General features: G+C 42.4%; 1 protein-coding gene across 7 annotated transcripts in view; it reads left to right on the forward strand.

Moving 5' to 3' along the window:
* The first annotated feature begins 272 nt into the window (after positions 1-272).
* Positions 273-15,390, forward strand: part of znf711 (zinc finger protein 711) — a 52,292-nt gene continuing 37,174 nt past the window's right edge. Inside the window, exons 1-2 of one of the 7 annotated variants that reach the window (XM_078547213.1) lie at positions 273-1,218; positions 15,073-15,173. In XM_078547213.1, the coding sequence (XP_078403339.1) occupies positions 15,095-15,173 (79 nt within the window). In that variant the 5' untranslated portion in view covers positions 273-1,218; positions 15,073-15,094. Of the gene's footprint in view, positions 1,223-1,434; positions 1,528-15,072; positions 15,174-15,390 lie in introns of those variants that run through there. The other 6 variants (XM_078547212.1, XM_078547207.1, XM_078547210.1 and 3 more) reach the window with 6 other exon arrangements.

Below are 15,390 nucleotides of genomic sequence, written 5' to 3' on the forward strand. Positions count from 1 at the left end.
TCTCCTATTTATGGTTGCATATAAACTTAAAGGAAACAAGTTTTAAGATGAGCTGAGTTTTGTTTTTTAGTACTATAGTTTATTTTGTCCACATCTTCAGTGGAGTCTCAAATCTGTAGTTTTAGTGAGGGCAGCGTTGAAGTAAAGGTTGAAGTGGTATTTTGTGGGTATCGTCAGTTAAAAGTTGTTTATTTCCAATATACAATCTTTGTTGAGACAGGCAGTGGCGTTGCAATTTATGTTTTGATGAAAAGTAAGCGGATTCTGGCCTAGGTTCGGCCAGGTCAATATTGTAGAAATGTTAAGGCGGGGGGTGACAAAAGTTTACGACTCCCATTTCTTCCTCGCCTTGTTCGTGGGGATGAGCCTATTTAAACTTGACCAGATCTGTTGTTAAAGCGACACAAATCAAAGAAATCACATTTGAAAGAAAACAGAAAACTTGTGCAAAAATGAAAAAAAAATGGGTCAATGGGGAGATACTTCTGACGGGGCCTGTGGTGTTCAACCCCGGGGGTGTATTGGAATAAACAGTTTGGGCTCTCTCTTCAATTGGAGTTGGTAACGCTGCTCTTTCCCCCCTCTGCATGTTGTGTTATTTTGTTGCAGTGGGAGTGGGGGTTTATTTGGCCGCTTCGGCACCGTCTTTCCCCGGCCCCCCGCTCCGCCTGCCCTCCGGCTCCGGCCGCCTCGCTTCGCCTCCCCTCTGACGTAAGCCCGAGAAGCCGGTGCGCGCTCAGCCCGCAGCCGCCGCCCGCCCGCCGGCTCGAAGCCTAATTGGCGGGGCCGGAGCCAGCCGAGCGGAGGGAAGGAAGGAGGCAGCGGGGCGGCGGCGGCTGCAAGCACAGGCAAGCGGCGGGCCTCCCGAGTCAGCAGGGGGGGAGGAGGAGGAAGAGGGGGGAGAGCCAGGCCTCCCGCCTCGGCCACATACATCCACACCCAGGGTGGGGGGAAGAGGGGCGGGCGGAAAAGCGAGGGACGCGCCGGCTGGAGCTGCTTGAAGGGCAAGGCTGAGTTAGGCCCTGGGGGTAAAGGCCGCAGTTTAGGCCGCGGCCTTGCTTCCCCCTCTCCCCTCCCCTCCCACCTTCGACATAGAGGCCCGAAATCTCAACGGACCGAGGGCAGCAATCGACGAGAGAGCCGGAGAAATCCTCCTGGCCTCGGGGCCCCCCCCCGGACTGTGGAGAAGGCGGAGGGCAGAGAGAGAGAGAGGCTGCGGTGAGTGTTTGATGGTTGTGCGCGGCCTGGGTTTAATGGTTTAAAAAATGAAATGTGAACGGTGACAAGTAGCGGCGAGAGAGAGAGAGCATCAGGCCCGGCGGGTTTGTGTGGAGAGAATCTCCCAGGGACGGCGAGGCTGGGCGCTGGGGACGGGCAGCCTAACATGGCGGAGAGACAAGATGTCGGCGGCTGGGCGGGCGACTGGTGTCAGGGCTGTGGGGGAGCGGCCATCATCCACCTTCCTTCTCCCATCTCTAAACTTACACCGCTTCTCCTTCCACAAGGGCCATGGCAGTGATGCAGAGGGTAAATTATGTGTGTGCGCGCGTCTGCACATTTTTTTCAGGCAGTTTGCAGCACTTTCAGTTCTTGCAACAACCCCCTCCCCCCCAATCTCACTCTCCCTCTAACAGTGACCTGCAGAAATGACCACTCAGCTGTCCCTTAGAATTTTAGGTTGGTATGGAGCGAAATATCACTGACTCTGCCCATTGTAATCCGTACGATGTTACTGTGCCCTGCTTTGGCTGGAAGAACTGCCCACACTTAAAATGAATTTTGTCTCATTCCTCTATGATGGTTTACGTGCACGTCTTTGGATCAAAATGTGATACATTACAGTAGAATATTTCCCACAGTATGAAATCGCTGAACATTATATCGGCTGATAATACAAGCGGTTTTATCTTAAATTTGTCCCGGCCCCTTTTTTTTTTAATCTCCACCCACTTTGTATGTCAGGGTGACAAAAACTGACGTTTTGCCCACTTCTAACGTGATCTCGTGTGGCTTCCTGTACCTGTGATATGTTTCTTTTTTTTCCCAGAAGGAAAAATGTTTTCAAGGAAAAGCTGTTACCCCTTCATATATACTGTAACGCAAATTTTTAATAAGGCCCTACCTATTGCGAATAATGTTATTGTGAATGAGCACTTAAGAATGACATTTTGTAGAATTTGTTACATCCTGCCAGCAGTATGAAAAATAATCTCATGGACATTCAAGGATCCAAATGCTTGTCCAATTGAAGTGATCAGAGCTGTTTTGTTTTAATGCAGTTCCTATGGGGTTCCTGTTTGGTTTACTGAGAATGCAGGACATCTTAGTAGTTTATACTTGAAGTAACATGTACTTGCTTGGCTGGGAGCTCCTATAGAAATGCTATAATGAATGTATATCCCTTTTTTCAAGATCATTGGACTTCATCCTCTTCCTCTTATCATCTTTCTGATAGCCCTTTACAGAGTAAGGGTGTAAATGTGCAAGTGAGCCAACAACAGTCAGTGTGCTTTGACCTAGGGTTACTTATAAATAGTCCAGACAACTACTAAATCACATCTGCACAGTGCTTTTGAGATGCTGGATATCATGAATGTGGCATTTTAAGAGAGTTTTGATATCAAATGTATATGTAGTCAAACTGAGAAATTGCAACTAAAGATAGAAGGCAGAGATGTGCAGTGCAGCATCTTGTGAATTGTCGATCATTCCAAGGATCAAAGCTACTTGTTGCAGACATGCAAGCACATAAGCCTTCTGCATATTCCATCTATGATAGTATTTTATATTCTTACATTTTTAACCTGAAAATCTGTTGCAGAAGATTTGCTTTCTTGACTGAACACTAATTGCCTTGAATTACATAAGTGCCGGATTGTTGATACATTGAGTTAGACAAAGGTAATGCAGTGCTATGTAAGAAAGATCTGTCATTGACTACAAAAATAAAAATACCTGGAAAAACTCAGCAGGTCTGACTGCATCTGCGGAGAGGAATACAGTTAACGTTTCGAGTCCGTATGACTCTTCAACAGAACTGAGGAAAAATAGAAGAGAGGTGAAATATAAGCTGGTTTAAGGGGGGGTGGAACAGATAGAGCTGGATAGAGGGCCAGTGATAGGTGGAGATTGCCAAAAGATGTCATAGACAAAAGGACAAAGAGGTGTTGACGGTGGTGATATTAGCTAGGAAATGTGCTAATAGGTGACATTAAGGGTAGAAAGCAGGACAAGCAAGGTTCAGATAGCCCTAGTGGGGGTGGGGTGGGGGAAAGGGATCAAAATAGGCTAAAAGGTAGAGATAAAACAATGGATGGAAATAAATTTTAAAATAATGGAAATAGGTGGGAAAAGAAAAATCTAAATAAATTATATAATCATTGTATGTCATTGACTAGGTGTTTATGGGTAAAACTCAATGGGAGGAAAAATTGCTGCTCTTCATTCCAACAAATCAGTGCTCTCAGTTTTGCCACCATTGAATGTGAAGCCTAGTTACTGTTTGTATAGTTAGGTTATTATATTTCGCTTGTGTACAAATTTAAATTTCTTAAAGCTGGCGCTACACACAATGCTGATGTATACAGAATAAGGTTGAATTATGGTATTCAACCATTTGTACCATGCATAAAATAAATTGCACAATATAATAATAGGGTTTGTTTGAAGTGCCACATTAAAATTTTGAATTTTCTGTGACTTATGGTGCCAGCCTTCCTTTCCTCCTTTGTATTTCCTTACACTGGATCTGAAAGGCTCATTGGAGATTTGTTGATGACAGCAGTTTGCTGACATTGCTTCACCTTTATCGCCCTCAGAGAGCAGATTTATCTTTTTTTTTCTTATTTTTAACTGTTGACTTTCAAAGTGAAAATTGTCAGCGGCCAGTTTGGTGGGGGGGAGGTTGCAGCTTTTAAGTTTTTCAAATTAAGGTTTTATTCTTGGTGTACACAACAACACTTTACACTAAAACATTTAGATCAACAAGTTTAAAAACTATAGCTTTTCTTATACATGAAAACTTTCAGATAAATGAATCATGATGGAGCAGTCCTTTAAACCACTCTGTACACCAGAATTGGATGTAATAATTTGTATGTTTAGATATAATAGCTTTTTTTGTGATTTAAAATAAATTTTATAGAAAAAATGAACTTGCATTTATATCTACACATGATATCAAAACCCCCTTAAAATGCTGCAATTAAGTTTTCCAGTAGTTTCCGTCCAGAGCACTGTGCAGCTGTGAATTAATAGTTAGTTGGACTAGTCTTTCATGGTGTCAGAATGTCACAAAGCAATTTACAGCTATTGTAGTACCATTGAAGTGTAGTCACTGTTGTAGGAAATGTGGCTGCCAGTTTGCTCATAGCAAACTCCCACAAGCAGAAATGGGATAATGATCAAATAATCTGTTTGTGATTTTGGTTGAGGGATAGATATTAGCTCCTTTTTCAAAATAGTGCCATGAATCTTTTACATCCAACTGAGAGGGAAGATTAATGTCTAATCCAAAATGTTGCACCTCTATTACCCTGGAGTGTCGGCCTAGATTTTGTCAAGTCTCTGAAGTTGGGCTGACCCAGAACCTCTGTCTCAGAGGCAAGAGCAAGACCTAGAGATGCCTTCCAACAAACCTCAATCTTAAGCATTTCATTTTATTCATAAATACTAGGCAAGTTATTAATGGATATATTTCTTCCATTTACTTACATGAGGCAAAAAATATGTTTGCATATAAAATGGGATTCTAATTTTTCATGCTTATCACAAGAAAACCATATCATTAACATGATGAATAAAAGGTTCAGTTTAAGTCCTTCTGTTATTTTAACATTTTGTGCAATGAGCAATAGAGACTGGCTGCCTCCATCTCTCTGCACTTGTTCTCTCCCTCTCTCTGGGTCTTGCATCCAGGTAGAAATTCCAATTAGCTAACCTCTTCACACCCATCTTGGAATTAAATAGACAGTTTAGAGTACAACTGATTACAGAACTAGACATTGCTAACCCCTTCCTATGACTTCATGATCAAGTCTTATCCACTGTCAGCAGAGCTACAGGGTCATTCTTTGCAAGTTTGTGTATCTTGCACCTTCTCCCCAATAAAACAACCTGGGCCACTCTTTAACCTTTATTTATTTATTTTTTATTCATTCATGGGATGTGGGCTTCGCTGGCTGGGCCAGCATTTATTGCCCATCCCTGGTTGCCCTTGAGGAGGTGGTGGTGAGCTGCCTTCTAGAACCGCTGCAGTCCATGTGGTGTAGGTACATCCACAGTGCTGTTCCAGGATTTTGACCCAACGACAGTGAAGGAATGGCGATATTTTTCCAAGTCAGGATGTTGGGTGACTAAGGGAATTTCCAGGTGGTGGTGTTCCCATCTATCTGCTGCCCTTGTCCTTCTAGGTGGTAGTGCTTGTGGGTTTGGAAGATGCTGTTGAAGGAGCATTGGTGAATTCCTGCAGTGCACCTTGTAGATAGTACACACTGCTGCCACTGTGCATCGGTGGTGGAGGGAGTGAATGTTCGGATGTGGTGCCAGTCAAGTGGGCTGCTTTGTCCAGGACAATGTCAAGCTTCTTGAATGTTGTGGAAGCTGCACTTATCCAGGCAAGCGGGGGACTCCTGACTTGTACCTTGTAGATGGTGAACACACTTTAGGGTGTCAGGAGGTGAGTTACTTGTCGCACGATTCCCAGCCTCTGACCTGCTCTTGTAGCCACAGTATTTATATGGCTAATCCAGTTCAGTTTCTGGTCAACGGTAACCCCCAGGATGTTGATAGTGGGGGATTCAGTGATGGTAATGCCATTGAATATCAAGGGGCGATGGTTGGATTCTCTCTTGTTGGAGATGGTCATTGCCTGACACTTGTGTGGTGCAAATGTTACTTGCCGCTTGTCAGCCCAAGCTTGAATATCGTCCAGGTCTTACTGCGTTTGGACATGGGCTGCTTCAGTATCTGGGGAGTCACAATCATCAGCGAATATCCCCACTTCTAACCTTATGATGGAAGGAAGGTCATTGATGAAGCAGCTAAAGATGGTTGGACCTAGGACACTACCCTAAGGAACTCTGGAGCAGAGATGACTCACCTCCAACAACCATCTTCCTTTGTGTTAGGTATGACTCCAACCAGTGGAGAATTTTCCCCTGATTCCCTTTGGCTCCAGTTTTGCCAGGGCTCCTTCATGCCACATTCGGTCAAATGCAGCCTTGATGTCAAGGGCAGTCACTCTCACCTCACCTCGGAAGTTCAGCTCTTTGTCCATGTTTGAACCAAGGCTGTAATGAGGTCAGGAGCTGAGTGGCCCTGGCGGAACCCAAACTGGGCGTCACTAAGTAAGTGCTGCTAGATAGCACTGTTGATGACGCCTTCCATTACTTTACTGATGATGGAGAGTAGACTGATGGGTCAGTAATTGGCCTGGTTGGATTTGTCCTGCCTTTTGTATACAGGACATACCTGGGCAATTTTTCACATTGCCGGATAGATGCCAGTGTGTAGCTGCACTGGAGCTGTTTGGCTAGGGGCGCAGCAAGTTCTGGAGCACATGTCTTCAGTACTATTGCCAGTATATTGTCAGGGCCCATATCCTTTGTGGTATCCAGTGCCTTCAGCTGTTTCTTCATATCACGTGGAGTGAATCGAATTGCCTGAAGACTGGCATCTGTGACGCTGGGGACCTCTGGAGGAGGCTGAGATGGATCATCCACTCAGCACTTTGGCTGAAGGTTGTAGCAAATGCTTCAGCTTTATCTTTTGCATTGATGTGCTGAGCTCCTCCATCATTGAGGATGGGGATATTTGTGGAGCCTCCTCCTCCAGTGAGTTGTTTAATTGTCCACCACCATTCACAACTGGATGTGGCAGGACTGCAGAGCTTTGATTCTGATCCTTTGGTTGTGGGATCGCTTATCTCTGTCTACCACTTGTTGCTTATGCTGTTTGGCATGCAAGTAGTCCTGTGTTATAGCTTCACCAGGTTGATACCTCATTTTTAGGTATGCCTGGTGCTGCTCCTGGCATGCCATCCTGCACTCTTCATTGAACCAGGGTTGATCCCTTGGCTTGATGGTAATGGTAGACTGGGGGATATGCCGGGCCATGAGGTTACAGATTGTGTTCGAGTACAATTCTGCTGCTGCTGATGGCCCACAGCATCTCATGGATGCCCAGTCATGAGTTGCTAGATCTGTTTGAAATCAACAGATTTCAAGTGGCAGTGCCATACAACACGATGGAGGATATCCTCAGTGCGAAGGCGGGACTTTGTTTCCACAACGACTGTGCGGTGGTCACTCCTACTTGTGGTCACCCCTACCAATACCGTCATGGACAGATGCATCTGCGGCAGGCAGGTTGGTGAGGATGTGGTCAAGTATGTTTTTCCCTCTTGTTGGTTCCCTCACTACCTGCCGTCAGTAGTGATGCTACTGAGCCACTCTTGATGATGGACATTGAAGTCCCCCGCCCAGAGTACATTCTGCACCCTTGCCACCCTCGGTGCTCCCTCTAAGTGATGCTCATCATGGAGGAGCACTAATCCATCAGCTGAGGGATGGTGGTACGTGGAAATCAGCAGGAGGCCCATGTTTGACCTAATACCATGAGACTTCATGGGGTCCGGAGTCAATGTTGAGGACCCCCAGGACAACTCCCTCCCAACTATACCACTGTGCCGCCACCTCTGCTGTCCTGCCGGTGGGACAGGACATACCCAGGGATGGTGATGTTGGTGTCTGGGACATTATCTGTATGTTGTGATTCCACGAGAATGACTATGTCAGGCTGTTGTTTGACTGGTCTGTGAGACAACCGCTCTCCCAACTTTGGCACTAGCCCCCAGATGTTAGTAAGGAGGACTTTAAAGGGTCAACAGGGCTGAGGTTGCCGTTGTTGTTTCCGATGCTAGGTCGATGTCGATGCTGGCTTTGTAGTGGTTTGATACAACTGAGTGGCTTTGCTGGACCATTTCAGAGTCAACCACGTTGCTGTGGGCGTGGAGTTACATGTAGGCCAGACCAGGTTAAGCCGACTGATTTTCTTCCCTAAAGGATATTAATGAACCAGATGGGTATTTACAACAATCAACAATGGGTTCCTGGTCATCATTAGACTGTTCATTTAATTCCAGGTTTTTATTGAATTCAAGTTCCACCGTCTCATGGCGGGATTCAAACCCGGGAGCACTACCCTGGGTCTCTGGATTACTAGTCCAGCGACAATCCCACTACGCCATCGCCTCCCCCAGGCATGTTGTCAGCAGAATTCAGAAAAAGTCACATGACTCCCTTTAGTACTTTTTTTTACCCGAAGTTACAAAGTCCTGAAATATAACAATTTTTTAAAACCTCATATTTGTAACTCAGTTTTTTCTTTCTTCTTGCTGCTTGCAGAGTCTAGCTCTGCACAAAATTATTTCTATCTTGCCAATGTAACAGAATTACTTCCAGGTGAAGTGACTATTATCTAAAGCACTTTGAGATGTTGCAAGAAATGTGATGAGGTGCACAAAACTGACATAGCTGAATAACTCTCTGCTAGATTTGAGGACTTGGATATTAGCTTTGATAATTTTTAATAATTCAACACTCCTAAGAGAATGGCACTCGTGATAATATAGCACACTGTCAATACTTCTTTGATATGCATGGGTGTGCATCCAGCCATGATTGATGGGATATTTCATCATATTTTTCCTATGTAAGAATTGCCTGTAATTCAGTGTAAACTGGTGTCTCGTGATGCTACATGTGGGTAGCAGTCCAATATATTAGAATTGTTACATCGCAGAAGGAGGCTGTTTGGCCCATCATGTCTGCACCAACACTCTGAATGAGCAGCTCACCAAGTTCCATTGCCTGCCTTTTCCCCATAACCCTCCACATTTTCCTTTTCAGATAACAGTCTATTTTCCTTTTGAATGCTTCAATTGAATCTGCCTCCACCACACTCTTAAGCACTGCCTTCCAGACCCTAACCACCTGCTGCCTGAGAAAGATTTTCCTCCTATCACTTTTTTTTGCTCCTTTCACTAATTACCCTAAATCCATGCCCTCTTGTTCTCAATGCTTTCATGGTTGTAACGGTATCTCCCTATCTACTTTGTCCAGTTCCCTCATGATTTTGAATACCTCTATCAGGTCTCTTCTCGGCCTTCTTTTCTCCAATGAAAACAGTCTTAACAGTATTTGGAGTATGTTTTTTTAATGTTTACAGAGATCCTGTTTTAGCCAAAATGGAAAAGTGGAATGCTTGTTTCATAACATGGCAAATTTACTGAAGCATGATTGATGCCAGGTTAAAATATTAAAAACTTACTGATTTCGAAAGATATAGGTCTCATGGACATATTTTTAACATTGTTCGTGTACCACTTTACAAAACCTTTAAAATGCAAATAACTTTGTTCTTTCCCCACTAAAACCGCCTCTTCTCAGTTATTCATTTTTTAGGTTGCTGTGTCATCCACTGATGTATTTGACATATTTTTGTTTGAGACCCAAGTCCTCTGTTCTTCTTTCTCCTCCTCCCCAAGATCTTCCTCTCTTTTCTTAGTTATTAATTATTAAATGCTTTTGTCTCTTCCTATCTACAATTTGTAGTCTTTATGAAGCTGTTGGTCCACAACTGTACTAGGGAGGTTTTTCCCACAGTCACCCATGACCATCTTGAAAAGGTAGTTGTTCACTCTGGTTTGAGTCTGACTTATTCCAGCCACAAAGTATTTGATTAATTCAGTAGTTAGTATCAAAGTATCTCATTAATATTCCTTTACTGGCTCTGGCACAGTCCTTCCACAACAAAAGAAATATCCCAAATGTCTGTTCGCTCAGAATTTTTTGCAAGGGCTTATTCTAGAAATCCATATGTTTCTTTTGCATTACTCAAGTGTCAGTTATTTATGCATTTTCTGCTTGGTTATCATGTCATCAGGTATGTTCCGTATAATCTGTTTCTACCACGAACATGGTGAAAAGTGCAACTCCCTGGATACCTAATGTGTACATTCTCACCATTTATTAACAAGAGCTTTAAGTCTCCTGGTAATTGAAGGATCCTGGTTGTCATATGATTATTGTAGTAAATTTGCCATCTTAGTGTCACGAGGTGACAGTGATAAGTACTCAGATTATGCATCTTTTAACCAGCATACATTTTGGCATACGCCATTGTGTGTAGGCCCTAGTGAAATTTCCAATTTTAGAAGTTCCCATGTAGAAGAGCAAACCTGTGCAGGGAAACCTCCTTGTAGTTACTTCATTAATTGACAAATTTTGAGCTTTATTACTTTTGTGCATTTTTTGTGTTGTATGATGAATGTTATTTTTTATCTGAAAAGAATTAAGAAATTACTTGAGTAATTTGGTTTTTGTTTTGTTAGTTGCTGGTTCCAGATTAGTGGGCTTTTGGCGCTTCTTAATTGCTGATTGATTGAATTTTCCTCAATGGCCAATAAATGGAAATAGGCTTTGGTTGCTTTACAGTAGAATATTCAGCTCATCAGCATGATCTTTGAGAGGTGCAATACTATGAATGTATGCCACATGCAAGATTCTTAATTAATATAGGTAGATGCTTTCAGATAGCTTGTGAGAGAAATGAGGGTAAACTTCTTGTACTGGCACTACAGTAAAAAAAAATTTAAAACGTCAAGAAAATACACATGCTGACCTTGGGGATGATAATGGTAATATTCCTCTCTAATAGGTGATTTTCTGAGGTTGAAACAAGGAGACATTATTGGGTAAAATAGAAAGCTTGCTTTACATTTATTCTGGGGTGAAAATCTATCGCTGATGCAGAGTACCCCATAGCTTTCAAAGTGTTCATTTATCTGTTATTTTAATATAATTTACTGAGCGCATTGCCAGCTGAGCTCTGTCAGGCTCAGTAGGTGAAATTGTAATGTCCGTTCTCTGTTTAGTAAAAAAAAACTTTGGATTTATTTGGGTTTATTAAAATCGTGTAAGGCTGATCATCATGCATTCGGTGACAGTTTCAAAATTGCTTATTTTAACCAGTCATTTCATTGGCCAACTTTCCTGCAATATTAGTTTTGTCCTTTCCCAATTATTATTGGCCAGTATGTACCCTTAAGTTAAAGAAAGTAGATTTCAGAGGCCTTTATAAAAAGAGTTGGAAGACACAGCAACTTATATAGAACCTTTAATGTAATATGTGCCAAGACATTTCACAGGAGCATTATAAAACAAAGTACACATGAGATATTAGCTCAAGTGACCAAAAGCTTGGTCAAAGAGATACGTTTAAGAAGCGTATTAAAAGAGGCAGACTAGGTAGGGTGACCTATGTGAGGAAATTTCAGAGCGTGGGGCCTAGGCAACTGAAGGCACAGGCATCAATGGTGGAGCAATTATGAATGGGAATGCACGAGAGGCGAGAATAAAAAGTATCACAAATATCTCAGATGGTTGTAGGATTGGAGGAAATTACACTGATAGGGACAGGCAAGGCCATGGAGGAAATGAAAGCAGAAACAAATTCAAACTTAAAACACTTGCAAAGATGCGATAAATGAAATAGATGGCATTGACTGTTCAAATAATAAAAGAAAATAAGATTATCGAATAATGTAAACAATAACTTGCATTTACAAACCTCTTTTTAACATGGAAAGCCATCCTGAGACCTCAAAAGTTAGTGCCATTGTCTTGTGTGTGGAGAGAAAAAGGACAGATATTACTAATATTGTGAAGTGTCATTCATGATCCTTAAATAAGCATAACAGCAAACAATTGAAAGCATAGAGAACAGCTCTAATCTTCAACACTTTCTTTCTGAGTCCTCCCTTGAAAGATGGCAGTACTGATCTCAAAAATGGAAGAATGTTAGACATGCATAACAAAAACAGAAATACCTGGAAAAACTCAGCAGGTCTGGCAGCAACGGCAGAGAAGAACAAAGTTGACGTTTCGAGTCCTCATGACCCTTCATGAGGACTCGAAACGTCAACTTTGTTCTAGTCCGCCGATGCTGCCAGACCTGCTGAGTTTTTCCAGGTATTTCTGTTTTTGTTTTGGATTTCCAGCATCCGCAGTTTTTTGTTTTTATGTTAGAGATGCATGTTGGGCAGATGGAGAAGAGTGTTTGAATTTGACGCTGAATGGTCACAATTGGAGATGGAACACCAGTAGCTTGGACGGCTTCCAGTTTGTAGATAGCCCTGAATGCTGATCAGGCTCAGTCAACCTAATGTTGGATGTTGCTGAGCAGAGACCAGATGCCTCACTGAAATAAAACAAAGGAAGAATTTTTGTTGGGCAGCTGTCGCCAACCACATTGTAAAGTCAAAGCAGCTTATACATCACGTGTAGTTGGTAAACTATAGAAATATAGACACAGAAAATTTATGGCACCGAAGGAGGCCATTCGACCAGTTGTGTCTGTGCTGACTGAAAAAGAGCAATCCAGCCTAATCTCACTTTCCAGCTCTTGGTCTGTAGCCTTGTAGTTATGGCACTCCAAGTATAAATCCAAGTACTTTTTCATTGCGATGAGGATATCTGCCTTTTCCACCCTTTCAGGCAGTGAGTTCAAGACCCCAACCCTTTGGGTGAAAACATTTCTCCTCGATTCTCTTCTAATCCTTCTACCAATTACTTTAAATCTATGCCCCCTGGTTATTGATCTCTGCTCAGGAAAATAGGCTCCCCATAATATATGCATTTATTAAATCTTCCTTCAGCTGCCTTTGTTCCAAAGAAAACAACTGCAGCCTATCCAATTTTTCCATGTAGCTAAAATTGTCCAAATTGTAACATCTCATTAAACCTCCTCTGTACCCTCTCTAGTGTGATCACATCTGTCCTGTAATGCGGTAACCAAAATTCTATGCAGTATTCTATCTGTAGCTTACCTAGTGTTTTATACAAATCTAGCTTGACCTCCCTGCTTTTTATATTCTGTGCCTCAGCTAACAAAGGAAAGTATACAATCCATAAGAAGCCCTGGTCAGACCACACCTCAGTACTGTGAGCAGTTCCTGGCACCACAACTTAAATAGGATATATTGGCCTTTGAGGGAGTGTAACATAGATTTATCAGAATGATACCTGGACTTCAAGGGTTAAATTGAGGAGAGATTATACAAAGTGGGATTGTATTCCCTGGAATTCAGAAGGTTTATGGGGTGGTTTGATTGAAGTTTTTATGATGTTAAGGGAAACAGGGTAGATTGGGAGAAACTATTTCTGCTCGTTGGGGAGTCTAGGACTTGGGGGCATAGTCTAAAAGTTAGAGCCAGGCTTTTCAGGAGTGAAATTAGGAGACACTTAGGACCATAGAAAAGTTATGACACAGAAAGAGGCCATTCAGCCCATCATGTCTGCACCAGCCAAAAAAGAAAAAAAACTAGCTGCCCATTCTAATCCCACCATCCAGCACCCGGCCCATATCCTTGCAGGTTATAGCACTTTTGGTGCAAATCCAGGTACCTTTTTAAATGAGTTGAGGGTTTCTGTTTCCTCCACCCAGCTAGACAGCAAATTCTAAACATCCACCACCCTCTTAGCAAAAACATTTTTCCTCATGTCCCCTCTAATCCTTCTACCAATCACCTTAAATCTGTGTCCCCTGGTATTTGACCTCTCCGCTAGGGGAAACAAGGTATCCCTGTCAATCTAGGCCCCTCAAAATCTCTACACCTCAATCAGGTCACCTCTCAGCTTCGTCAATTCCAAGGAAAACCACCCTAGCCTATCCAATCTTTCTTCATAGCTGCAGTTTTCAAGCCCTGGCAACATTCTTGTAAATCTCCTCTGCACTCTCTCCAGAGCAATTATGTCCTTTCTGTAATATGATGACCAAAACTGTACACAAAATTCCAGCTGTGGCCTAACCAGCGGCTTATACAGTTCCATCATTACATCCCTGCTTTTGTATTCTATACCTCATCCAATAATGGAAAGCATTCCATATACTTTCTTTACCACCATATCCACCTGTCCTGCCACCTTCGGGGACCTATGGGCATGCACATCAAGGTCTCTCACCTCCTCTACTCCTCCCAATATCCTCCCATTTATTGTGTATTCCATAGCTTTGTTTGTGCTCCCAAATGCATTACCTCACATTTCTCTGGATTGAATTGCATCTGCCACTTTTCTGCCCACTTAATCAAACCATCGATATCATTCTGGAGACAACAGCTATCCTTTTCACTATCAACTACACAGCCAATTTTTTTGACATCTACAAATTTCCCAATCATGCCACCAACATTGAAGTCCAAATCATTAATGTATACAACAAACAGCAAGGTTCCCAGCACTGCGTCCTGTGGAACGCCACTGGAAACTGTTTTCCATTCGCAAAAAATCGATTGACCATTATCCTTTGTTTCCTGTTGCTGAACCAATTTTAGATCCAGCTCACCACGTTCCCCTGTATCCCATGGGCTTTTACTTTTCTGACCACTCTGCCATGTGGGACCATGTCTAATGCCTTACTAAAATACATGTAGACGACATCCACTGCACTACCCACATCATGTTCTCCTTGATAGAAGTGTTCAAAATCATGAATGGCTTTGATAGCAGGAATAAGGAGAAGCTGTTTCTGGTGGCAGAAGGATTGGTCACCAGAAGACATAGATTTGAAGTGATTGTCAAAAGAACCAGCAGTGCCACGAGAAAACATTTTTTTTACACAGTGAGTGTACTGCTGGAAGGGTAGTGCAGATTTCATAGAATCCTTCAAAAGAGAATTGGATAGATACTTGAAGGGAAAACACTTACAGGGCTATGGAGAAAGGGGGTGGGATTAATTGGAAAGCCCTACCAAAGAGCCAGGCATGTTGGGCTGAATGGCTTCCTTCTATAATTTTATGAATTTGTGTTAGGAGCTAGATTGTGCATGAGGTTAATTGGAATCTATGGTTTTCCATTATTTTTTGGTTGAACAATGGGACATTTCAGCTGTAATGCAACATATTTGTTATTTTAAACAATGTGATTCAATTGAAGAATTCACTTGAATGCTTATGAAAACATTTAAAATGCTTACTTAGTTTAAAAGCTAATTATTACATCTTTTATTTAGTCACTGATGCAAACTGTACACCATGGATCAAGGAGGGGGAGGACTTGAGTTACATTCACAGGAATCAAAAGTGTCTCATGCTATGATCATGCAAGACTTTGGTAAGTAGTTTAATCATTTGTAGTGCAAAGAGTTAAGTTGTTAGCTTTATATAATGTAATTCAATAGTTGTTAATAAAAGATAACAGATTATTGATCACTGATTTATTTAAGTAGGAGGTTTAAAAGAGAATTCTAAAGTAACATTTGGGACTGTTCCTCCAGCTTGAGCCTGAGATCATGGAGGGTGCTAATCTGACAACTGAGCAGATTCAGTAC

Source organism: Cetorhinus maximus, chromosome 8 (genome assembly GCF_964194155.1).
Source record: "Cetorhinus maximus chromosome 8, sCetMax3.hap1.1, whole genome shotgun sequence".
In the NCBI taxonomy this organism is placed as follows: Eukaryota; Metazoa; Chordata; class Chondrichthyes; order Lamniformes; family Cetorhinidae; genus Cetorhinus; species Cetorhinus maximus.